The sequence below is a fragment of the Pongo abelii genome, chromosome 2 (genome assembly GCF_028885655.2).
Source record: "Pongo abelii isolate AG06213 chromosome 2, NHGRI_mPonAbe1-v2.0_pri, whole genome shotgun sequence".
In the NCBI taxonomy this organism is placed as follows: Eukaryota; Metazoa; Chordata; class Mammalia; order Primates; family Hominidae; genus Pongo; species Pongo abelii.
Window position 1 is genome coordinate 68,471,194 of NC_085928.1, and position 25,268 is coordinate 68,496,461.

At 45.7% G+C, this 25,268-nt stretch overlaps 1 protein-coding gene across 3 annotated transcripts in view; it reads right to left on the reverse strand.

The window, feature by feature from the left end:
- Positions 1-733: 733 nt before the first annotated feature.
- Positions 734-25,268, reverse strand: part of TATDN2 (TatD DNase domain containing 2) — a 32,730-nt gene continuing 8,195 nt past the window's right edge. The window contains exons 3-8 of one of the 3 annotated variants that reach the window (XM_024243995.3): positions 21,244-21,777; positions 10,948-11,832; positions 5,491-5,618; positions 3,498-3,681; positions 2,896-3,074; positions 734-2,734 (exon numbers count right to left, since the gene is read on the reverse strand). In XM_024243995.3, the coding sequence (XP_024099763.2) occupies positions 2,934-3,074; positions 3,498-3,681; positions 5,491-5,618; positions 10,948-11,832; positions 21,244-21,777 (1,872 nt within the window). In that variant the 3' untranslated portion in view covers positions 734-2,734; positions 2,896-2,933. 3 annotated transcript variants of the gene reach the window in all.

Here is a 25,268-nt window from a genome sequence, read left to right on the forward strand (position 1 = left end):
GCTGAGTGCAAGTAATGAAACAGAATTTCCTCCAGAGATTACCCAGAGGCATCAGGAATTCACAGTCCAACGCCCACCATCCAAATGATTCATCAGTACCCCCAGGGACTAGATTTTTCTTCCTCCTACAGCCTTGAGCTGGAAACAAAAAATAAAAAAAAAAAAAGAAAGTATCTACATAGGTTAGAAAGAAGCAGTGCATCTGAGTTCCCAGACAGTAAAATTACTTAACACTCAAAGGCTGTAGAACTTTAAGAATTCCTTTCTGCGGGGAGGCGGGGGGAGGGGAAAGACAGAGTCTCGCTCTGTCACCCAGGCTGGAGTACAGTGGTGCGATCTTGGCTCACTGCAACCTCCACCTCCCGGGTTCAAGTGATTCTTCAGCTTAAGCCTCCCAAATAGCTGGGACTACAGGCGCGTGCCACCCCGCCCAGCTAATTTTTGTATTTTTAGTAGAGATAGGGTTTCACCATGTTGGCCAGCTTGGTCTCGAACTCCTAACCTCAAGTGATCTGTCCACCCTGGCCTCCCAAAGTGCTGGGATTACAGAAGTGAGCCACCATGCCCGGCCGAACTTTAAGAATTCTTATATGCAGTTTAATTTTACAGAGAGCCACACAGATACTCAAGAAAGTCTCCAGCTATCTGGATTCTTGGGTTACAATGCTGGCCAGCAACCAGACTAAACCATTGCATCACTCAGGTAAGTCTACACAAACACGGAGAGACTGGGTTGGCTAGAGGATCCATCACTTTATTTTCAGAAAAAGATGGCCAAAGAGGGGAAAAAATACAGAGGCATTCCCGCAGCACAGTGAAAACAATCAGCCATCCAAAAAGCTGAATCAAAAACAATGCCAATCAGCTTTCACGCCCACACAGGTGAGGTTTCACTGTGCAACAGCACATAAATGATAATCTAAATCCTAGAGAGAAAAGTAGATAGCACCTTGTGCTTTTCCTTGGCAGGTGGATGGCACAGGCTTGGAGACTTCCATGTCATCTCCGCTTTTCCTCCTCTAACACAGGGTTGGTTGGTTTCACCTGTAGGCACTACTGACTTCAGGGCTTGCTGGAGAGGAGATGGTTGTGCTGCAGTTCACTTGGTGACTATAAAGCACTTTGATATGCTCGGCAGCCCCCCAAATCTTCCAAGCAGGAAATCAGGTCCCCCCCGACTTCCCACATGGGCAAATCTGCAGCACAGACAACATAACAGCACAGCTGATCCATGAAGACAGACAGTGAATCAAGGCTGAGTTCCAGGCCAGTGACTTGTGTACCAGGGGCAAGATGGAAATACCAGATAGGAAATATTAAATCCATTCCATTTTAGTTCACAAGGCCCAAATGTGCCTTCCAAAAACACCTAGAGGAATTTAGGATTCCATAAGGGATGTATTTTACAATTTAAGCCTCCAAGAACATAGACGAGGGACTCCAGGTGACCTATCCACCTCACTGCAGATCAGGGTGAAGGATCCTTTGAAACAAAGTACAGTCTCCTCTCACTTAACCCTGGACCATTAGAACCTCTAGGGCCTGTAATGAATATACCTTTACAAGGCACCAGCAGGCAGCAGAGCAGAGCTCAGGACTTGAGATGACTCAGTTGCGCAAAAGGTGAAGGAGAGGCTCTCACTTCTAAAACACAGAAAGACAGGACACAGGAGAGGCAAAGGCAACGGGGCACCCAGGAGAAGCGGGAGAAGGACTGGTACATTTGTGGACACTAGGCCTGCTTATTCTGCATAGACAATATAACATGGCTGAGCTGCCCAGCAGAGCTTCGGAGAATTACGTTGATTCACCTCTCAACCTGGGCGGGGCACACAAGGGACTGTACGCAAGATGAAATGAGGATTATTTTTGGTCAAATGTTCCCAAGAAGGGGGCAAAAGTGAAACAAAAGGAGGCTGGGAACCCCTGACACAAGACTAGCAGGTAGTTTCTGCTGCAAACTGAACCTTATCAGCTTAACACACCCACACAGCAGACCTGAGGGCATCAGTGAGTAGGAAGTACCTCCTTTGGGGTCCTCTTCCCCAAGAAGGCCTCTTCCTGGAGTCCCCCAGTCTGTCCTGGATCTCCATCATGGACAATGAGTGCTCCTCTGCACCACCCCATATCAATGGCAGTGGAACCAATGAGACCAGCAGCTGAAGTCCTTCTGCCTGTGCCGACGCTGCAGTTGACACCAGAACAGTGACAGTCAAATTGAAGAGTTATCCAGGGAAGGAAGGAGGACAACTTCACTGGTTGCAAGAAAATAAACTTCTGAGATAGGTCTCCAGTTAATTTCCCTCAAAAAGTTTCCCAGTTGGAAGTCTGTTTTTAGAACCGAGAACCAGGAACTGAGTTACACACCCACATGTGCTTAGACGAGTAGGCGGGTGACTTTATTCACAAACTACTCAAAAACACAGGCTGCAGAGAACAGAATTTGGACTGCCAAACTCACTGTACCCTCATATCACACTCTTTCTTCTTTGCTGCCTACCCTGGAGCATTTTGGCTGGGAGGCAAAATCCCAGTGCTATTACAGGCAGTCCCCATACCCCTCATTCCACGCCCACCCCACCCCACCCACCACCCAGAAGCTGAAGCCTTATGACCCGCTTGGAGGAAAACATCCTGTCCTGGTTTTCTGTGTTCCAATCAGCTCTCTAAACACATCCTCGACCTGAGACACAGACTTCAAGCCAGCCTGTGTTCTGTCAGGCTGCTGGTCGCCCTGGAGGGTGGAAGAGAAAAGGAAGAAGGTTCCGAATCATGTCACTCAAAACAAATCAGGCTTAATGCTCATACTATGTTTATATTCTTTACATTAACAAAACGCAACAAAAGACTTGTTTGTCCTGGTTTTTAAAAAACACAGAATGTGAGTTTTATGACCTTTTCTAGGAGACTCCCGAGGACTGTACCTTCTCTGCTTAAAGACTGTAGAGGCGACTGGTGTTCTCACGCAAGGCAGCCAAGGTGAGGGAGAGTGGCTGATCTTTGACCCTGGCAATCTCTCGGACCGTATGCAAGGCCAGGCCCGGGTGGGCATACTGGCAAAGGCTTTTGGGAACCTGGAAGACATCAAGCGGTCATAACATCATTGTGCCATCTGTGCACAGTCATAATCTAGAACTCCCTCCCTGTCCCTTCCCCAGCAAGGACCTCTTTGGGGCTGCCCTGTAGAGACCCCTTTACCTGCAGGTGCAGGGAGAGTCCTAGTCATGGGGGCTCTGGGTGAGCAGGGTCCCACGCTTCCTTGGACTACCCTCTACAGGGTAGGGCTTTGCACTGCCTGGAAGAGAGTGGTTACCCTTCAGCTTCTCAGCCCCCTAGACTTTTGGTTCTGCAGAGTTAACAGCAAGGAGGCATCTACACAGCCCAGGATGGGACCTGGAAGTCACTGGGGCTCTGGCCCTGCCAACCTTGTAAGGGTGACCACCCACCTCCCTACTCTCTCCCTCCGGTGCCTCCACTCAGCCTGAAGACCCCCTTACCTGGCGAGGGAGGAAATAGGGAGCATCCGTTTCCACGATGATTCTCTCCAGTGGGATCTGCCTCAGGGCTTCCCGGGCCTCCCAGGCGGAGGAGTATGTCAGCACTGCCGTGAAGCCCACAGACATGTTGGGAAAGTACTTCAGCAGGGGCTCAATGACCGGGTAGCTGCCGGTGAAGCAATGCCTGGGGACAGAACTCCACATCAGGGCTGCTCGCAGTCCCCTCTGCAGCAGCCCCCAGCTCCCCCTAGACCCATCACCCCTTTTCAATGATTCCCAGAAACGGAAAGACTGCATCCTAGGTAAGGACTCCACAGTAAACACAGATAAGGGCCGGCTCCAACACAGGAAGCCTCGAGATGGCACTTGGTGAGTGATCAGAGATCACTCAGAGATACCACGCACACCAGAGTGCTCTGCAGTCACCTGAGATGACCACCACAGAGAACACACTGGGATAGGAAATGCTTCTAACACTGAAGAGGAGCAAAATCAAGAACTGTGGCCCCTATGATGACAACGACAGCATATAAAAACTATGCCCATGTAGTCAAATGAACTGAAAGGAAATCTAACAAAATACTGGGGAGTCCAACTACAGGTGAATTTTCTTAATCTGATGCCTGTTCATGTTCTTGGTGCCATATATATCATAACTATATATATGGCACCAAGAACATGAACAATCTGGAAATTCAGGGCCTCCTCCTGCAATACCACCTCATTGGGTCTTAGCCCTGGCCTACCAGCCACCATTACATTTCCTTCAAAGTTAGCCCAAAATGAAGTAATGAAAAACCAACCGACACAGAAAAGCCAACTGACTGCCTCATCATTGGTGTGTGCACCAGCCAGGGGTCAGAGGCTTCACTCACTCTGCTTAGGTACCCAAAGGCCCTGACAGCCCCATCCTCCTCCTTTTTCTGCCATCTGACAAGACCCGGTTTGGGTGCTAGAGTCCTTGTTATTCAGCCAACCCCTCTCAACCATCTTTAAGGAGTCGGCCAGGCATTACCTCCTGAGTCTTCTGGCTGGGCTATGATGATGGGCCCCTGCTCTGGCTCCCACAGCACCTATGACCACCCAGTCCCACATGCTATGTAGGCAGAAGCCACCATCCAACCTGTCTCCTGGCAGCACCTCCAGATGTCCCCAGAGGCAAGCCAAAGCCCAGTACCTACATGTGGCAAGAGTTCACAAGTTCAGAGAGTTTACCAAACTGAACTTAAGAACCCATAGATGCCATTCTGATAAAACACGATCTTGATTTTAATAACTGGGGAGAAAGGAGCTTTCAAGTTCAAAATAGGAAAGAAAATGTCCTTTCAAATACCCTAAGATGCTCTGTGTGCTAAGCCACCAGACCCCACAGCAACCTCTCAAGATCAGCAGTCCTCACTGCTGAGAACTGAGACTCCATTTCTGCCCATCCCCAGGATGCGGGCACAAAAGGCCCCTTGTGCTCACTGGTGATTTAGGGTTATTAGTTCAAACCATATGAAGTTACTATTTTGTGAGCAAAAAAAAAAAAAGGTCAAATATGAGAAATTTCAAGTGGTTTAACCTAATAGTTAATTCTTTAGAAAAGATAGTGTATAGGCCGGGCACAGCGGCTCACGCCTATAATCCCAGCACTTTGGGAGGCTGAGGCAGGCAGATCACGAGGTCAGGAGTTTGAGACCAGCCTGGCCAACATGGCAAAACCCCGTCTCTACTAAAAATACAAAAATTAGCTGGGCGTGGTGGCATGTGCCGGTAATCCTAGCTACTCAGGAGGCTGAGGCAGGAGAACTGCTTGAACCCGGGAGGCAGAGGTTGCAGTGAGCTGAAATTGCACTACTACACTCCAGCCTAGGTGACAGGGTGAGACTCCGTCTCGAAAAAAAAAAAAAAGAATAGGTAGTGTATAATGACAGAATACGATCATTGCTGTCCTCATCAACTTAGAGGAAGTGTTTCTTTCATTTGCCCACTGAAGTTCCAGTCTTCTAACCTATGGATCTTGTAGTCAGGGGGCACAAACTTTTTCATGATGTCTAGCAGATCTTCATCAGCTTCTCGGCAGTGGATCACCAAGGGCTTCCTTAGAGACACAGCCAGCTGCAGCTGTCTCTCAAATACCTAGGAGAGGACACAACGACAACCCCTGCTGGTTAGCAGCACTTCAGAAGTCCATCACCTCTGGAACGCCCAGTCCAGCAGGCACCCCCCGTGTCTCTTTTTTTAACTATAAAATGTAATAATAGCTAATGATTATTGGTCACTTACAACAGAGCCAGGTAGTACCCAAAGCACTGCAGGTCTATCATAACCTGCAGTCCTCACAACCACCCTGAGGCAGGTGCTGCTGTCTGCGCAGCATGCAGTGAGGGCAAGTTAACTTGCAGCCAGCAGCTATAGCACCAGGATCCAAACTTGAACCCTGGCAGTCCACACAGTAACCACTATATGATGCTGACCTGGGGTGGCAGGGGCAGGGCAGGGATTAAGAACATAAAGTACAAAGTTAATGTCCCTCACCTCACTGTCCCCACCTCTGCTCTCAAGAGATACCAACTTCCAGACCTCTCCTATGCAGAGCTGTTGGGGACGGCAGGGCATGGTGTTTGTGTGCATCTCCAGCAAGGTGCCTGGCTCTCAGAAGGTGCTCAAATATTTGTTAAAGAAACAAATACTACATTTATATTTTCTACAATTTTTTTTTTTTTTTTGAGACCGAATCTTGCTCTGTCGCCCAGGCTGGAGTGTAGCAGCGCAACTGCAGCTCACTGCAGCCTCCACCTCCTGGGTTCAAGTGATTCTCCTGCCTCAGCCTCCCGCGTAGCTGGTATTACAGGCAGGCACAACCTTGCCTGGTGAATTTTTGTATTTGTTTGTAGAGATGGGGTTTCGCCATGTTGGTCAGGCTGATCTCAAACTAACCTCAACTGATCTGCCTGCCTCAGCCTCCCAAAGTGCTGGGATTACAGGCATGAGCCACCGTGCCCAGCCAATTTGCTTCCTTTACTCAATCAAAATCGGATATCCTCACAGGTCAATAACTACAGATATACTTTACTCTTTATAACACTACCCACTTTTAAATCTTCACTATTGTTAATTTAAATGAAAAAAGTAGAGTTAGGACCTGTTCTTTCCTCTAATGAGCCCAGGTTTAGAACAAAGAAAAGTATTAATTCACCAGGCGTGGTGGCTCACGCCTGTAATCCCAGCACTTTGGGACGCTGAGTCAGGTTTGAGGTCAGGTGTTCAAGACAAGCCTGGCCAACATGGTGAAACCCTGTCTCTTCTAAAAATACAAAAATTAGCTGGGTGTGGTGGCAGGTGCCTATAATCCCAGCTACTTGGGTGGCTGAGGCAGGAGAATCCCCTGAACCTGGGAGGCAGAGGTTGCAGTGAGCTGAGATCATGCCACTGCACTCCAGCCTGGACAGAGCAAGACTGTCTCAAAAAAAAAAAAAAAAAAAAAAAAGATTAATTCATTGTAAGCAAATTACCTCATGTTAATGTTTCCATGCGTAGTTTCTACAACTGTGGAACATAATTTGTGTTTATGTTTTTAGCATCAAACAATGAGATACTTTTGGTAATTTGAGTCAGGTGATATTCACTTGAGAATATTTACAAGTCTAAACACCTGTACTGCCTCTTCTCAAAATAGCAACACTAAGCCAATACCAATTCTGATGTAACTTTTGTTTAATCTGTGTTTTCAACGAAAGGAAAATGACCACAGACATCAAAATTATAGACTGCTTGACAGAGGCTTTATTTAAAGCCTGGCCAGTTCCACTAGCAATAGGTGGTTGGAGCCCCTCCTATTTGCATCTAAGCTGTTCATCTGTCCTCCCCGACCCCTACACACAGGCAGGAGAGGTTTCAAGGGATTCCAATTCCAACATTTCATCCCTGCCTCTAAAAAATTATCCCTCAGAGTAGTGAAATAAACTATTAGGGCTTTAGGATAGAATATTACACAGCTGTTAAACATTTTTCAAAGTATAGTTGATGAATGGGAAAATTTCACAAGTAGAAAAGACACTTAAAACTATTTATTTCCTAATTTCTTTTTTTAACACAAGCACACACATCCAACCTACGACAGGTGCGTGGAAGACAAGCCACTTTGCAATTATTCCTTGCAATTTTATTGTCCCTTGCAATTTTCCAAGGGACAATAACATTACATTTATAATGTTTCATAAAACACATCCATATTTCAAAAACGTTAAGAAGGAAGAAGAACTCATTAGAATGCAGGAACTTGTGGTTGGACAGGGGCTATTTGCAGCATTTGTCCTCACCAGGAACCCAGCTGAAAAACAACAGGAGTGAAGGAGGTACAGATGAGTTATTACCCTGCATAATTACTCACTTCTACCTGCATAAGGTTGGGTTCCTAACTGATCCATTATTTCCAGGGATTCCAGAGTTAGTCTCTCCTGGGAGTTGCCCCAGGCATCTCTTGCATATTTATTACCTTAATAATTAATTAATTCCTCTTTAACACAAGTAAAGAGATATAGCCTGGATAGGGAAGGACAGTCTACTCTCCCTGGCATCCCTCCCAGATGCTGACATGTGCAACTTACACACAAACTACTCAGGATCTAACTCTTATGAGTTACATAGTTAATCTGTAAACACCACAGATCAACAAAGAAAACGTTAACAGTAATTTGCTCTACCAGCAGAATAACTATAACTACCCATTCTTTCCCCAATTGTTTTGCTTTTCTCTATTTTCCAATCCTTCCAGAAAATTTTAGGTACATCAACCAAACTCTCTTATAATGAGCCGGGTCTGGCACTCTATCATCTTGGCCAGATATAGTCCTTCCACAGGCTTTTTTTTTTTTTTTTTTTAATGTAATAAAGATGGGGTCTCACTATGTTGCCTAGGTTCATCTTGAACTCCTAGGCTCAAGCAATCTCCTGCCTCAGACTCCCAAAGTGTTGGGATTACAGGCGTGAGCCACCTCGCCCAGCCCTCTATAGGTTCTTCTTCCCTTCACAAGATAAAACATTCAGCAGGACGCATCAAGAACTTGCTAACTGCTCTTTTAGGTAAATGCAACTCAGCACTCACATCCAACTAGGTGCAGTTGCCAGTCACCACCATTCACCTCATTTGGGTGCCAAATTTTTTATTTACATCAAAACAGTGTCCACATCCCCCACCCAGCCTAGGAGTCTCTGGTGTTGACAAATATTTTCTAGTCTTCCTCCCCTTTACAGGCAGCTTAGCCCTCTCCCAGCCAGCAATTCCTCAGACTCATTATCTTCCAGTCTTGAGTCGAATCTCACCAAGCCAAATGACATCTTCAAGACTGTGTTTATCACCCTATGCCTATCGCTTCTAGTTCAGTTTGTTGTGCAGGTCGCCCCATGGACCTTTAAGTGCAGACCTGAGACCCTGATAATTTTGTTTTGAGACAGGGTCTCACTCTGTCACCAGGCTGGAGCATAATCATGGGTCACTGCAGCCTCAACCTTCCAGGCTCAAGCAATCCTCCTGCCTCAGCCTCCTGAGTACTGAGTAGCTGGGACCCCAGGCATGTGCCATCACACCCGGCTAATTTTTTTTTTTTTTTTTTTCTTGGTAGAGATAGGGTTTCACCATGTTGGCCAGGCTGGTCTCCAACTCCTGGCCTCAGGTGATCTGCCCGCCTTGGCCTCCCAAAGTGTTGGGATTACAGGCATGAGTCACCACGCTCAGCTATACCCAGCTAATTTTTGTATTTTTAATAGAGACGGGGTTTCACCATGTTGGCCAGGCTGGTCTCAAACTCCTGCCCTCAAGTGATCCACCCATCTTGGCCTCCCAAAGTGCTGAGATTACAGGTGTGATCCTGTAAATACAAAAAATTAGCTGGGCATGGTGGCGGGAGTCTATAATCCCAGCTACTCAGGAGGCTGAGGCAGGAGAATCGCTTGAACCCGGGAACCGGAGGCTGCAGTGAGCCAATATCAATCGATTGCACTCCAGCCTGGCCAACAAGAGCGAAACTCTGCCTTAAAAAAAAAAATTAGCCGGGTGTGGTGGCAGGCATCTGTAATCCCAGCTACTCAGGAGGCTGAGCCAGGAGAATCACTTGAACTGGGGAGGTGGAGGTTGCAGTGAGCTGAGATCGTACCACTGCCCTCCAGCCTGGGTGACAGAGCAAGACTCCATCTCAAAAAAATTTTTATTTTTAATTAGCCAGGCGTGGTGGTGTGCACCTGCAGTCCCAGCTACTTGGGAGGCCGAGGTGGGAGGATCATTTGAGCCCAGGAGGTCAAGGCTGCAGTGAAGCTGTGGCTGCACCACTGAACTCCAGTATGGGCGACAAAGACCTTATCTCTGAAAAAAAAAAGAAAAGAAATTCTAAAATACTACAACTCTTACCCTGCCAAAGCACTATGCTCAAAAAATATTGGGAGGAAAAAAAATATTAACAGGGGCTGGGTGCAGTGGCTCAGGTCTGTAATCCCAGCACTTTTCGGAGGCCGAGGCAGGTGGATTACTTGAGGTCAGGAGCTTGAGACTAGTCTAACAAACGTGGTGAAACCCCACCTCTACTAAAAATACAAAAATTAGCCACGCAAGCTGGCACGCACCTGCAGTCTCAGCTACTCGGGAAGCTGAGGCAGGAGAATCGCTTGAACCCAGGAGGCGGAGGCGGAGACAGAGGCTGCAGTGAGCCGATATCGCGCCACTGCACTCCAGCCTGGGTAGCAGAGTGAGATTCTGTCTCCAAAAAGGAAAAGAAAAACATATTAACAGAGTATTAGCCATGATCTCTGGTTGAATGGGAAATTATGCATTTTTTCATATTTTTTCAAATATTCTGCAATGGGTATATTTAAAAAAAAAAAAAATGCATGCCAGGCGCGGTGGCTCATGCCTGTAATCACAGCACTTTCGGAGGCCGAGGCAGGTGGATCACCTGAGGTCAGGAGTTCAATACCAGCCTGGCCAACACGGTCTCTATTAAAAATACAAAAATTAGCCGGGTGTAGTGATGCACGCCTGTAATCCCAGCTACTTGCGAGGCTGGGGCAGGAAGACAGCTTGAACCCAGGAGGCGGAGGTTGCAGTGAGCTGAGATCGCACCACTGCACTCCATAGCCTGGGCAAAAGAGCAAGACTCCCTCTCAAAAAATAAATTAAGAAAACCTAAAGTTTATTGCTTCCCAAGAAAGAAAGAAAACAAATGTTTTGACATTGATATCATCCATAAGAAGTCACAAAGTACTTCTCCCTCATCTTCCATAATAAAGCTGAACAGTAAGAAATAGCTTGTAAAGCATTTGACAAACGGCATCTAGATGGTCTGGATGAGAGCAAGCACACTGCATTTTCAGGGATTCTCAATTTAGTTCTAAAATTAGATAAACCCTTATTGTCAGGCTTCAACAACTAAAAGAAAAATTAAAACCATGAGCAGACTAAAGAGAGCCTTGTTACCTTGTGCTGTTCTGGGACAGGCGTGGTGCACTTGTAAGAGTAATCCAAGCCCATTTCCCCAAATGCCACAGCCTTGGGGTGCCTTAAGGCTTGCAAAAGATTTCTTTCTTGACTCTCACTGTAGTAACGTGCAAAATGAGGGTGACAGCCAAAGGCCCCCCAGACCAGATCCTCTTTCAACAGCTCCTCCCATAGGCAATCTGTCAGGGTGCGGGGATCACAGAAGTCAGAGATGCAGCCCTGAAATTCCTTAGGGAAGGAGCTGCTGTAAATTTTTCTGAACTTTGTAAAGGTCCCTTGGAAAGAGAGCTTGGAATAGAGCATGTCCAGGTGACAATGAGTGTCAATGAAGCCCTCCTCTAGGCTTGGCTCCAGGTGGCTCTTTGGCAGTGAGCTGGATCCGTGTCCTCCACAAGGACGCAGAGGCATCTCCTCTTGGAATATTCTTTTCTCCTTCACCTCTCTTTCTTCTGAGCTTCTGGAGAAGCGAAATGAACGAGAATTCTGGGACCAGCCTTCCTCTGAGGCCTCCATGTCTCTGGAGGTGTTTTGGACACTCCCTGTAGAGTTGGGGGAATAATCACTCAGGCGGCTCCGGCTGCTCCTCCCAACCTGGGCTGCATTGTTGCTGCTGCTGCCTGTGGAGGGGTAGCTAGAAGGCTTGGGGCTGCTGGTCCAATAGCTGGCGTAGTCACACCAAGGACTACTGTACAAATGAGGTGGGTACATGACATAGTCGGTGGTGAAGGAAGAAGGCTCCGGAACGGCTGAAGGTTTCAGGGAGACAGGTTCCTCCTGAGAGAATCTGACTGTGGAGATCTCCTCAACATCAGACCAGTCACTTCCAGAAGAGGGGTGCTCCATCACCACCTCCCTATCTTTATGCTGCAGAAAAGAAGGCATACAACAGTGGGTTAGCCTTCCGATGTGAAGATGGCCTCCCAGGCTGTCATCAGCTGAACATAAACCCTGGCTTGTTCTTCTGGCCATGGTGATGGCTTTGCATTGGCTCATTAGCTCACCCTGTCATCTGGTTTCCTTACAATTTCCAGAAATGTCCAGAACTGAACCAAGTTACTGCTGTGAACAGCTGTATTGGGTTCAGGGAATAGGCCTGTGACCATGGCCTCATCATGCTACTCCTAAAGGCAATGCTCTACCTGCATCCCTTTCTCTTGAGAAAAACTGCTCTCTAGAACACACTCCGGATTGGAGATTTTAGGGGAAAGCAGTGCCCAGCTTTTCCTAACACTGTCATCAATATATTCAAAATGTAAAACTACAACAGCTGTGGCAGTTGTATTTTTTTTCGGACAGGGTCTTGCTCTGTTGCCCAGGCTGGAATGCGGTGGTGAGATCTTGACTCACTGAAACCTTGAACTACTGGGCTCAAGTAATCCTCTTGCCACAGCCATCCAAGTAGCTGGGACTACAGGCACGCACCACCACATCTGGCTAATTTCTTGTAGGTAGGGGGTCTCCCTATATTGCCCAGGCTGGTCTCAAACTCCTGGACTCAAGCAATCCTCCTGCCTTGGCCTCCCAAAATGCTGAAATTACAGGCATAAGCCACCACACCTGGCCATTGTGACAGTTTTTAAATGTGTCCCCAAATTATTTAACCCTTCTCCCCATTGAGAGTGGGGTCTATGACCCCTCCCCTTAATCTGGACCTACCTAGAGACTTACTTATAGCCAAAAGAATGCAACAGAAGCGAAGCTGTGTAACTTCCAAGGCCAAGTCAGAAGGGCCTTGTAGCTTCCATCTGGTTCACTCCACTTGTTCACTCTGGAGCAAGCCAAGCACCATGTAAGAAGCCCGGCCACCCAAATGACATCCTGCTAGAGAGGCCACATGTAGGTGTGCCAGTTTACAGCCTGGCTGACTTACTGGCTGACAGCCAGTATCTGTCCACCATGTAAGCGAGCATCTCAGATGTCCAGCCCAGTCACACTCTCAGATGACGACAGCCCTCGCCAAAATCTGAAAGGAACTACATGGGGCTCCCAAGAAACACCTGCCCCAGTCAAGGCCTTTCCAAATTCCTGACCCTCAGTACTGAGAGCAAAAGAAAAGTTATTTTAAGCTACTAACTAGTAATAGTAACTGAAACAACCATCTCTTGCATTAAATCGGCTTAGTCCTACTAGAGAAGGTAAGCTCCACGAGGTCAGGAATTTTTATTTTTTTTCCACTGATGTCTCCCCAACACCTAGAACAGTGCCTGGCAGATACTAAGTGCTCACGAATATCTGCTGAATTAATTTTTAGAATAAATGGTGCCTGAACTTAGCGTCACATCTCCATCAACTGGGGAGCATTTTAAAAACAGATTTTTAAGGCCCATTCCACCCTGAGATATTGTGATTCAGTAGGTCCAGGGTAGGGCCAAGGAATCTGCATTTAATTCTCCCTGGAATTGTGATGCAGACCAGGTTTGAGAAATACAGTAAGCACATCAATATCAATTCATGCTGGAAACAAAATGTAAGTGCCATCATTTCTTCTTAAAGCAGCCATCTATACCTGCCAATGACAGAAGGCTTGATGAACAAGAGGCCTTACAAGGTTCTCTTAATATTTTTATGAGTATATGTAATTCACATAATAAAATAAAACATTCACAATGAAAGAACATTCTAGCTGACTTACCTGATTAAAATGGAACAAAACTGTTTATGTTGCCTGTACTAATATTTCATACTCCTATCTACACTCTAACAGGAAACAAGTATTAGTAACCAACACTTAAATGAATTACCCATTTCCCATTTTATACTTTCTGCCTTAGACTTCTTACAGCTACTACTTGAATGGCAGAAATATCCAAACAAGAATCTTTTCTAAAATGCAAGCTAACTTAAATGTAGCACATTTTAAATTTAATCTGAACTCTTGAAGCTGGGTGATGGGCACCTGGTGATTCAATACACTATTCTGTTTACTTTGAATGTTTGCAATTTCCCCTAAAACCTTTAAAAACTTATCTATAAGGGAGAACAATCCTTCAAAAACTATCTTGCTTATAACAGAAAATTTCCATCAATCCAGACAATAAAAAATTGCAGTCTTGCCTAAGCTTGACAAGGCTTTTGTGTTTTGTTTTTTTTTTCCCTGCTGAATTTTCTAGTGAGACATATTGGAACTACAAGTCTACTTTTGTATAGGTGCATCTGAAAGTTAAAATGTTTATCATATACAGTAACACATCGTTAACATGTCTGCAAAATAATTGGAGGTGGTCACATTATGGCAATCCCAAAAACACACCTGGAGGAAAAATGGAAACAGACTGCCTCAATGTGATATGATGACTATTTGCAACTTGGAATAAAATTTCCAAGAACAATACACAGATTCAAAAAGTGCTATCTTCTCATCAGCAAAAACGAGACATACGACCCCATTTTTTACAACAAATAAATTACAACATCTTGGAGGGGGAGAAGGAAGAATCTATAGAGACAAAGAGACTTGACACATTTAAAAATTGCCACATACAGTTCTCATTTGGATCCTCTTTCAAACGAACCAAAACAATCATCAAACAAACAGGGAAATTTAATCACTGACTGGATAGGAAAATGGCAAAGTAAGGAAAAAAGCAGTTCCAAAAATGCACATGTAACCAGAAACATATACCATAAACAGACGTAATAATCATGTCATCTAAATCCTTGAAAGGTTTCTAGAGTCAAGTTGGCCAAGAAAATGTTTTTAGACTTTTTTTTGTCGGGGGGAAATAGGAGACTGCCTATATTCAAGACTGCCTCGGCCAGGCATGGTGGCTTACGCCTGTAATCCCAGCACTTTGGGAGGCCGAAGCAGGCAGACCACTTGAGCTGAGGAGTTCTAGATCAGCCTGGGCAACATGGCAAAACCCCATCTCTACTAAAAATACAAAAAACTAGCCAAATGTGATTGTGCACACCTGTAACCTCAGCTGCTCGGGAGGCTGAGAGATGAGATCACTTGAACCTGGGAGGCAGAAGTTGCAGTGAGCCACTGTACTCCAACCTGGGTGACAGAGCAAGACTCTGTCTCAAAAAATTTAAAAAAAAAAAAAAGACTGCCTTAGGTTTAAGCCTGTATGGTAAAATTTAAAGTTACATTTATTGAGCACCTACTACTAGGCACTGAGCAAAGAGTAATCATGTATTAATTCAGAGTTCCGCATGCTGTAGCCCACAAGAACATTTCTAAGCTAAGGATGGACTGAACAAATTCGTCTTATTTTACTCTTTCCTGAAACCTCACTAAACAACACACTGCCTGCTGGTGTAAATAAAGTTTTATTGGAATACAGTCAGGCCCATTCACTTGAATGTTGTCTACAGCCATTTTCATGCAGAGCTGAATAGCTGCAACAGAGGCTGTAAACCCAAAAACGCATCTGACCCTGTATTAGCTTTTTACAAGTGGTAACGTTTGAAGAGCTAGCCCATTTTGCACACAGGAAGAAACTGGGGTTCAAAGAGGCTGACCTTCTCAAGATCCTAATTCGAGCGGCAGGGCCAGGATTTAAACCCAAATGGTTTGATCCCATCACTCACATGCTCACCTACCATCCTGTGCTGTCTCCAAATAGATACGTAAGAGAAAACCTAATTATCGTCCAGTCTTATAAATAGAAGTTTGGGTATAACTTTAAAAAATTCATCCACACAATGGAATTCGAGGCAACCAAGTAAGATGATCTACATTAGACAGAAAACACACCCATTACATATTTGGGAGGAAAATATCTTACAAACCTACTTTATGTGGGAATTTCCAATTTTATATGTAGCATATCGTTTTCGTCCTTCCCACCCAAAAACCCTTCTAAAGTTACAAGAAATATATCCGAAAAGGTCTAAACCTACAAGGGGAAAGCACACAAAATGAACAGCAAAGCAAATTAAATAAGAATTGGATGTTATTCACAGATAACAGAGCATAGAAAACAGATGGGTTAATGATTATCAGCCAAGGAGATCAGATGGCCAAAACCTAAGCCTTCAGTGAGGAAAAACCCAGAATCAGACTACATGACCGCAGAAAGACTCAGGAATTGGAGGTGCCAGACCTCCAAAGTGAGGGTGAAGTTGCAGATGAAAATAGGAATTAGCTGAAAGTCTGTCAAGATCTCCAGACCCCTGCTCCCACCCTGTACAGATGGCCTGCCCTTTCCCCACCCAGCAAAAGACAAAAGTTGATGCCTGGAAAAGTTAAACCAAGGGGACCACAGAAAAATAAAGGTGCAATGAGCTATGACCATGCCACTGCACTCCAACCTGGATGACAAAAACTTTTTTTTTTTTTTTTTTTTTTTGGAGACAGAGTCTTGCTCTGTTGCCCAGGCTGGAGTGCAGTGGCACGATCTCGGCTCACTGCAAGCTCCACCTCTGAGGTTCACGCCATTCTCCTGCCTCAGCCTCCCCAGCAACTGGGACTACAGGCGCACACCGCCACACCTGGCTAATTTGTTTGTATTTTTAGTAGAGACGGGGTTTCACCGTGTTAGCCAGGATGGTATCAATCTCCTGACTTCATGATCCATTCGCCTCAGCCTCCCAAAGTGCTGGGATTACAGGCATGAGCCCCACGCCCAGCCTAAAATTTTTAATTTTTAAAAGTTCTAGCTGGGCGTGGTGGCTCATGCCTGTAATCCCAGCACTTTGGGAGGCCGAGGCAGGTGGATCACCTGAGGTCAGAAGTTCAAGACCAGCCTGACCAACATGGTGAAATCCTATCTCTGCTAAAAATACAAAAATTAGCCAGGCATGGTGGTCCATGCCTGTAATCTCAGCTGCTCAGGAGGCTGAAACAGGAGAATCACTTGAACCCAGGAGGCGGAGGTGGCAGTGAGCTGAGATCACACCACTGTATTTCAGCCTGGGCCACAGAGTGAGACTCCATCTCAAAAAGACAAAAAAGAAAAAAAAAATTAGCAGCAATACAAAAAATAAAAAACACACACACGAAAAAAAAAAAAAAAAAAAGGCCCCCAAAAAAAAAATCAACATAAACATTAGAAGATAAACTTGAGCCAGGCACGGTGGCTCACGCCTGTAATCCCAGCACTTTGGGAGGCCGAGGCAGATGGATCACCTGAGGTCGGCAGTTCAAGACCAGCCTGGCCAAAAGAGTGAAACCCCATCCCTTCTGAAAATACAAAAATTAGACAGGCATGGTGGCGTGCGCCTATAGTCCCAGCAATTCAGGGGTCTGAGGTGGGAGAATCGCTTGAACCTGGGAGGCAGGGGTTGCAGTGAGCCGAGACCAAGCCATTGCACTCCAGCTTGGGTGGCAGAATGAGACTCCATCTCAAAAAAAAAAAAAAGAAAAGAAAGTTGAAGAAACCATCCAGAAAAATTTTTTAAAAAGGATTCACTGGGAAGAAAATTGGAATTTCCATCCGAGAGACCAAGCACAAAATAGATGGTCCAGAAAAAGAAGAAACAGACAAGAAATCAAATAATCAAGAAATTTTCCCAGAACATTTCTAGGCTAAGGATGGACTGAACAAATTCGACTTATTTTACTCTTTCCTGAAACCTCACTAAAACTAAAGAATCTAAAAACCAAACAAAAAACAAATAAAACCCCTCTACAATAACAAAAACACCAGAACAGGAAGAACAAGAGACTACAGCGATCACGCATTGGAGGCTGGAAAGCAGATGGCCAAATAACACCTCACTGGCAGACCAAGAGAAGGCTGAGACCCAAGCCAGGCACCAGGAAAGCTTAGAACAGGGCAGGCACTCACGGTGCTAGGCACCTTGGGAACTGGAGTTACAGAAGAACATTAAAATGAGGAGGACAGGGTGAAATCTGGTTTCCAATGAGTTAGATCCCAGATTCCCTCCTCATACTCAGAGAAGGTGAGTTGTTTGAAGACAGTAAAACAAGAGGATCTCTAGAATAAGGCCTGGTCAGCTCAGTGGAGGGCACTGGTACTGCACCAAAAAGAGAAAGATTAAGTGAATGCTGGGTAGTGAATGCTGAGGCCGCCCTTTCGCTACCCAGCTCCCAGACACCTTTCCTCCTAAGCAGGCTGAAAAACACTCCTCTGGGCAAGGTGGTCAGTCTCAAGGCTTTCCTAAAAGCAGTGACATGGCGAGGGGAAGAGGGTTATGCTCTCCTGATCATCCCAAAGCAAAGCTCAAAGTCTTTACGCTCAGAGCTTCCAAATAGCTTTTTACTCCTCCCATTCTTGATCATAAACAGACAACCAAAGATTACCAGATATGTGAAGACAGCCTCTAACACAGAAGAGATCAAAAGAAACAGAAAGAAGCAACTTAAAGAAAACTAAAACCAAGCCAAAAAACTACCATGAATTCCCTAAAAGAGATAACAGAAGATGAAACAAGAACAGAGATGTTATTAAAAAACAGAAGAGCTCCTGGATAATAAAAGCATGACAGCAGAAAAGTAAAACTAAATAAACAGCTGGGTTGGAAGATAAAGAAAAGGAAATATCCTACGAAGTAAAGCAAGAAATTGGCTAGAAACAAGAGAGAAAGGCAATAAAATTAGAGGACCAGTTCTGAAAAATCCAACATCCAAATAAGAGAAAGAAGCTAGAGAAGCTAGAGAGAGAAAGAAAAATATGGAAAGAAAACATCAGCGAAGTACAGTAATTCACGAACTTTTCCCACAGCTAAAGTACAAGGGTTTCTAAATTGAAAGGGAATGGCCCATGCTAAGCAAAGTAGACACCACCACCATGAAATTTCAGAGCCCTGAGATCAAAAGACATTCTACAAGATTCCACAGAGGAAAAAAAAAAAATACAGGTCGGGCACAGTGGCTCACACCTGTAATCCCAGCACTTTGGGAGGCTGAGACGGGCGGATCACGAGGTCAGGAGTTCGAGACCAGCCTCACCAACATGGTGAAACTCCATCTCTACTAAAAATACAAAAATTAGCCGGGTGTGGTGGCACACGCCTGTAATCCCAGCTACTCACGAGGCTGAGGCAGGAGAATCGCTTGAACCCGGGAGGCGAAGATTGCAGTGAGCTGAGATCGCGCCACTGGACTCCAACCTGGGTGACAGAGCGAGACTCCATCTCAAAGCAAAAGAAAATAAAAAATAAAAAATCATATACCAAGGTTCAGGAACCAGCATAGCTTCAGACATCAAGAAAACCAAGAGGCCAGGCGAAGTGGCTTACACCTGTAATCGCAGTACTTTGGGAAGCCTAGGCAGGTGGATCACCTCAGGTCAGAAGTTCGAGACCAGCCTGGCAAACATGATGAAACTCTGTCTCTACCAAAAATACAAAATTAGCCAGGTGTGGTGGTATGCGCCTGAAATCCCAGCTACTTGGGAGGCTGAGACAGGAGAATCACTGGAACCCGGGAGGTGGAGGCTGTAGTAAGCCAAGATCACACCAGTGCACTCCAGCCTGGGCAAGACAGAACGAGACTCCACCTCAAAAAAAAAAAAAAAAAAAAAAAGCCCAGAAGAAAAGGAGCAATGCCTTCAAAATCCCAAACAAAACGATTTCCAACCTGGAATTCCAAAACCAACCAAGCTTGTAATCAAGGTTAAAGGTAAAATAAAGGCAATCTCAGACACATGTTTTCCAAAAAAAGTTTCTCCATGTACCCTTTCTCAAGAAGCTACTAGAAAAAGTATTCCACCAAAATGTGAGAGTAAATGAAGGAAGAAGAACATGAGAAGACACAGAGTATAGGTAGCAGAAGACTCAATCCGGGAGAAATGTGAAGGAGGCTCCAGAGAGACAGCTGCCAGCTGGCCTGAGGGCAGGCAGTCCAGACGAGAGCAGGACGACAGAAGGCTGAGGACGTATACCTCCAAGAGAGAAAAAAAGAAACAGATTCCTTATTTTGACAGTATTGAGAAGGATTTTACGGCTCTCGCAGTTTGGGGATTAATTAGTGAAAGGTACCGGGAAAACCAAAGGAAAAACAAAGTAATGATGAACTTTAAGGAAAATGAAGTTTTACAAGAAAGAAAATGTGATCAGAGTATACAAGGCGACTCAGCTGTGAACGTGGCAGTAACAAATCTTAAACAGACTTAACCCAAAAGGTATTCAAGCCACACAGGGAGGCTGCAGAAAGAGGAAGCTAATGTGTCCCTGGGTGTGGGTGCTTCTGAAGGAGGTATAGAGAATTAAATTCTCATCTCTCAAGCAGGAAGTCCTCAGACACCTAAAACTGAAAAACTGATCAACAGTAAAGATTATTTAGAAACATGGGGTAAGTACTAGAAGAAAGAGCTGAAGACGAGAGAAGCTGCCTGTGGAGCAGTAGTAAAGGATGGGTGGAGACGAGTAAGATGGAGGAATGCAGCCTGGTGCAGTGGCTCATGCCTGTAATCCCGGCACTTTGGGAGGCCAAGGCGGGTGGATCACGAGGTCAGGAGTTCGAGACCAGCCTGGCCAACATGGAGAAACCCCATATCTACTAAAAATACAAAAATTAGCTGGTTTGGTGGCGCACGCCTGTAATCCCAGCTACTCAGGAGGCTGAGGCAAGAGAATTGCTTGAATCCAGGAGGTGGAGGTTGCAGTGAGCCAAGATCGCACCATCACACTCCAGTCTGGGCAACAGAGCAAGACTCTGTCTCAAAAACAACAAAAAAAATATGGAGGAATGCTTCCCCTCAACTACAAGCTATGTTAAAAATCACTAGTTTCCCTCCAATGACACCCTTCCCTTCTTCTCTGGTTATCCAGGTACAAGTCTGCCTAGATAAAGGCTGATTTTCCAGACTCCCTTGCAGCCAGGTGTCAGCCGGGTTGCCCTGCTCTTGTCAATAGCAGATACAACATGTGCAACTCTTGAACCAAGCTCTTAACAGGGAAGGAATACACTTTCCTCTTCTCCCCTTCCCACTGGCCAGAATGCCCACATAACAAACCCTGAGTCCTATAGAGTACCCATTTCACACCAAGAGAGGGACACTGTGTTGAGGGGTGATAGAGAATCAAGACAAAAGGTACCAGTATCTCTGACATGATGGAGCCAACCTTCTTAAGCCAAACTTATATTCTGTTTAAGCCACTGTTATTTTGGCCTTTTACACAGCAGCTAAACCCATATCCTAACGTATAAATCCTTTAAAAAAAAAAAAAAGCACTTAGTTTAAGTTTATTAATAACTGAAAATCTGAAAAGTATGTTAGAAGAAAACCATCAATTTGTTTCCTGGAGGCCTGGTTAAGTAAAGTACTGTTTTTAATTAATAACACTTAGGATCAAACTAGAAAGATGGAACACATTTCATCAAGAGAACTAAAAAGTCAGATACCTGATGCAAGCTTTACTCACCTTTTGGATTTCTAAATGAGAGTCAGAGTCATCCAAGAACTCTAGGGGTGGAGAGCATTTGTCAATGATGGTCCTTCGGTCCCCAAGGGGCTCCTCACTGGGTTTCTCCTGAGGGTCTATAACTACTCTCCTGTCGTAGAAGCTGCTCCTCTCTGGCACTGTCTTCTCCTCCTCCACACTGATCTCTGGGGTTGAGTCTTTCTCCTTCTGAGCAGCGGTGACTGTGACACTCCTGGCTGCTCCTTCTGCAGTCTTGGCTGGTCCTTCACTCCTGGCTGGTCCTGCTCCACGGCTGGGACGCTCTGCTGTGCTTGGTTTTGCCCGAGTGGCAGCCTCTCCCTTCCTTTTTGGCATCGATTTCCCCAGAATGCCCTGGATAGCCTTCAGGTAGATCATTGTGGAGCCCTGGTCTCGAAGTCTATCCCTCTTCCTTTTCTGGACCTTGTTAGGTTCCTCAATTGTATCATTCTGACCCTCAGCTTCAGCTGCAAATTCAGAGTTTGTGGAGTTATGAGAACTATCTTTGGAATCAACCTGGAAAAAAAAAAAAAACAGAATTGAAAGGGCTGTTCCAAGGGCACTTTCGTACATGAAGCATTTGGCAAATTATAAATCAGTGGTGGTTCTACCAGTCAAAGGGAAAGTGACTGTGGCTAAGGCAAAGGTTCTCTCCAGGTGGTGAAATGGCACTATAAGAGGGGCTGATTGCTGCCATTTCTTAGCATTCACCTTCTCATGCTCAGCAGATGATATATATCCTCTCACTGCAGCGGGAGGGGAGGAGCTGAAATGAACACTCTCATTAAACCAGACTGCAAGATCCTGGAAGGCAAGGACTACACTTCAGGCAAAACAGCAGCTCAAGCTCTTCCCACTGGAAAGGGCCCTAGAAACCAGCTAGCCCAATCCCATATCTAAGGGTAAAGGAAACCTGAGGACCCAGTGAGGGGAAGGGCTAGCCCCAGGAACTCCAATCCCCTAGTCCTGAGTGCAGTGTTTTTCCCACCATACCCAAAGCCTCCTGAAAGTTATCTGCAAACACTTCCCCTCAAATAATCAACTTCGTTTTGGAAAATACCTCAGTTTCTCAGTGACTGCACCAGGGTCAATCAAGATAGACTGCTCCCAACAACAAACCTCCTCCAAGATGGAAGTGAAGCCTCAGCCCCCTCTTGCACCCAGTCACTCCAGGACTCCACACAGAAGAAGCTAGACTTTTTGTTTGCCAGACTATTTTGATGTGAAATTCTAATCCAGTCTAATCCCTGCCAGGTGTAAGAACACTCCACAAATGTCCTCCTAAGGCCATTCCATAAGCAGTAAATCATTATCCCATTTGCACTCCTAAGTCATTTCTATTAAATTCCTCTCAAAAGTAAATACAGACCAGGCACAGTGGCTCATGCCTGTAATCCAGCACTTTGGGAAGCTGAGGCAGGTGGACTGCTTGAACCCAGGTGGTCGAGACAAGCCTGGCCAACATGGGGAAACTCCATCTCTATAAAAACACGCGGGGCGCGGTGGTGGCTCATGCCTGTAATCCCAACACTTTGGGAGGCCGAGGCAGGAAGATCACTTAGGCTCAGGAGTTCAAGACCAGCTTGGGCAAGGTGACAAAACTCTGTCTCTACTAAAAATTATAAAAATTAGCTGGGCCATGGTGGCACATGCCTGTGATCCCAGCTACATGGGAGGCTAAGGCACAAAAATCACTTGAACCTGGGAGGCAGAGGTTTCAGTGAGCCATGACGGCACTACTGCACTCCAGCCTGGGCAACAGAGACCCTATCTCAAAAAAAAAAAAAAAAAAAAAGGCAAAACTGCTTTATATGTATATATTTGCAAACAAGTCTAAAAAGCTAAACTGTTTATAATGGATCTCTTTGGGGAATGCAGGGAAGTAGAAAGAGACTTAGGCTCGGCTGGGAGCAGTGGCTCACACCTATAATCCCAGCACTTTGGGAGGCCAAGGCAAGTGGATCACCTAACATCAGGAGTTCGAGACCAGCCTGGCCAACATGGCAAAACCCTGTCTCTACTAAAAATACAAAAATTAGCCAGGCGGGGTGGCGGGCACCTGTAATCCCACCTACTCAGGAGGCTGAGGCAAAGAATCACTTGAAATCAGAAGGCAGAGGTTGCAGTGAGGCAAGATCATGCCACTGCCCTCCAGCCCGGGCAACAAGAGCAAAACTCCGTCTCAAAAAGAAAAAAAAAAAGCAAAATTTTAAAAAAATTACAAAAATTAGCCAGGCGTGGTGGCACATGCCTATACTCCCAGCTACTCGAGAGGCTGAGGCAGGAGAATCACTTGAACCCAGGAGGCGGAGGTTGCAGTAAGCCAAGATCACGCCACTGCACTCCAGCCTGGGTGACAGAATGAGACTCTGTCTCAAACAAACAAACAAACAAAAAGGCTTAGACGCTTATATTATAAGCTTCGTGTATCATCTGAAATTTTTTTTCCGAAGAGCACATCATATTTTTTTTTAATCATTATCCTGAATCAAAGGCCAAAGGAAAATAAAACTTAAAAGAATCATAAACCTAGCCGGGCGCGGTGGCTAACGTCTGTAATCCCAGCACTTTGGGAGGCCGAGGCGGGCCGATCGAGACCATCCTGGCTAACACGGTGAAACACCGTCTCTACTGAAAATACAAAAAATTAGCCGTGCGTGGTGGCGGGCGCCTGTAGTCCCAGCTACTCAGGAGGCTGAGGCAGGAGAATGTCGTGAACCCGGGAGGCGGAGCTTGCAGTGAGCCGAGATCGTGCCACTGCACTCCAGCCTGGGCGACAGAGTAAGACTCCGTCTCCAAAAAGAAAAAAAAAGAATCATAAACCTTTAGAAATCTATACTTGTTAATACAGACATCCATTTTCCTGAAAGTACTCAAACTGTTGGCAGCTGCTAACTTCACGAAGATGAATAGGAAAGGTGGTGTTTGCTATCATTTTGAACCTCTCTGGACTTACTAAATTTTCTTACTTTCTGAATTTTCTAACATGTGTCTACAGAGATTATTTGTTAAAGGAGGTTACGGGTCATTTTTGTCTTTTTTTTTTTTTTTTGAGACAGTGGTGCGATCTCAGCTCACTGCAACCTCCGTCCCCTAGTTTTAACAGATTCTCCTGCCTCAGCCTCCCAAGTACCTGGGATTACAGGAATGTGCAATCACACCTGGCTAATTTTTGTATTTTTAGTAGAGACGGGGTTTCACCATGTTGGCCAGGCTGGTCTTGAACTCCTGACCTCAGGTGATCCACCCGCCTCAGCCTCCCAAAGTGCTGGGATTACAGGTGTGAGCCACCGTGCCCAGCCTGTTTTCTTTATATCTTTTTATATTTAAGGAATTCGTGTGTATATATATATATATATTTTTTTTTTTTTTTTTTTGAGGTGAAACCTCACTCTGTTGCCCAGGCTGGAGTGCGTGGTGCAACCTCGGCTCACTGCAACCTCCGCCTCTGAGGTTCAAGCGATTGTTGTGCTTTAGCCTCCCTCCCAAGTAGCTGGGATTACAGGCATCTGCCACCATACCTGGCTAATTTTTTTGGTATTTTTAGTAGAGTTGGGGTTTCACCATGTTGGCCTAACCTCAAGTGATCTGCCCGCCTTGGCCTCCCAAAGTGCTGGGATTACAGGCATGAGCCACCGTGCCTGGCCTCTAATACTAATAATAAATTTGATGACTCCCAGGGCCTGCCCTGTGAGACACAGCCCCAACTTCCCAGCCCACTTCTCTAGTGCCCTCTTCTGCCTGCCACCAACCACCTGCCACCCTTGGCCCATCACACCCTCTTACACGTTTGCTAGCACATCTTATCTCCTCTGCTTGCGATGTCCTTGCCTCCATCCCATTTTGTGTTCCCACCTGTCTGTTAAGGCCCCATCTCCACTTTGACTGCTTCTCCACCTCTGCCCTCTGCTCCTGCTGAAGGCAGGTATACAACACAGAGGGTGAGATCTGCAGCAAACTGAAGAGTATCTGCACCCTCAGATGGGCAGCTGCTCCTCACCTCTAAC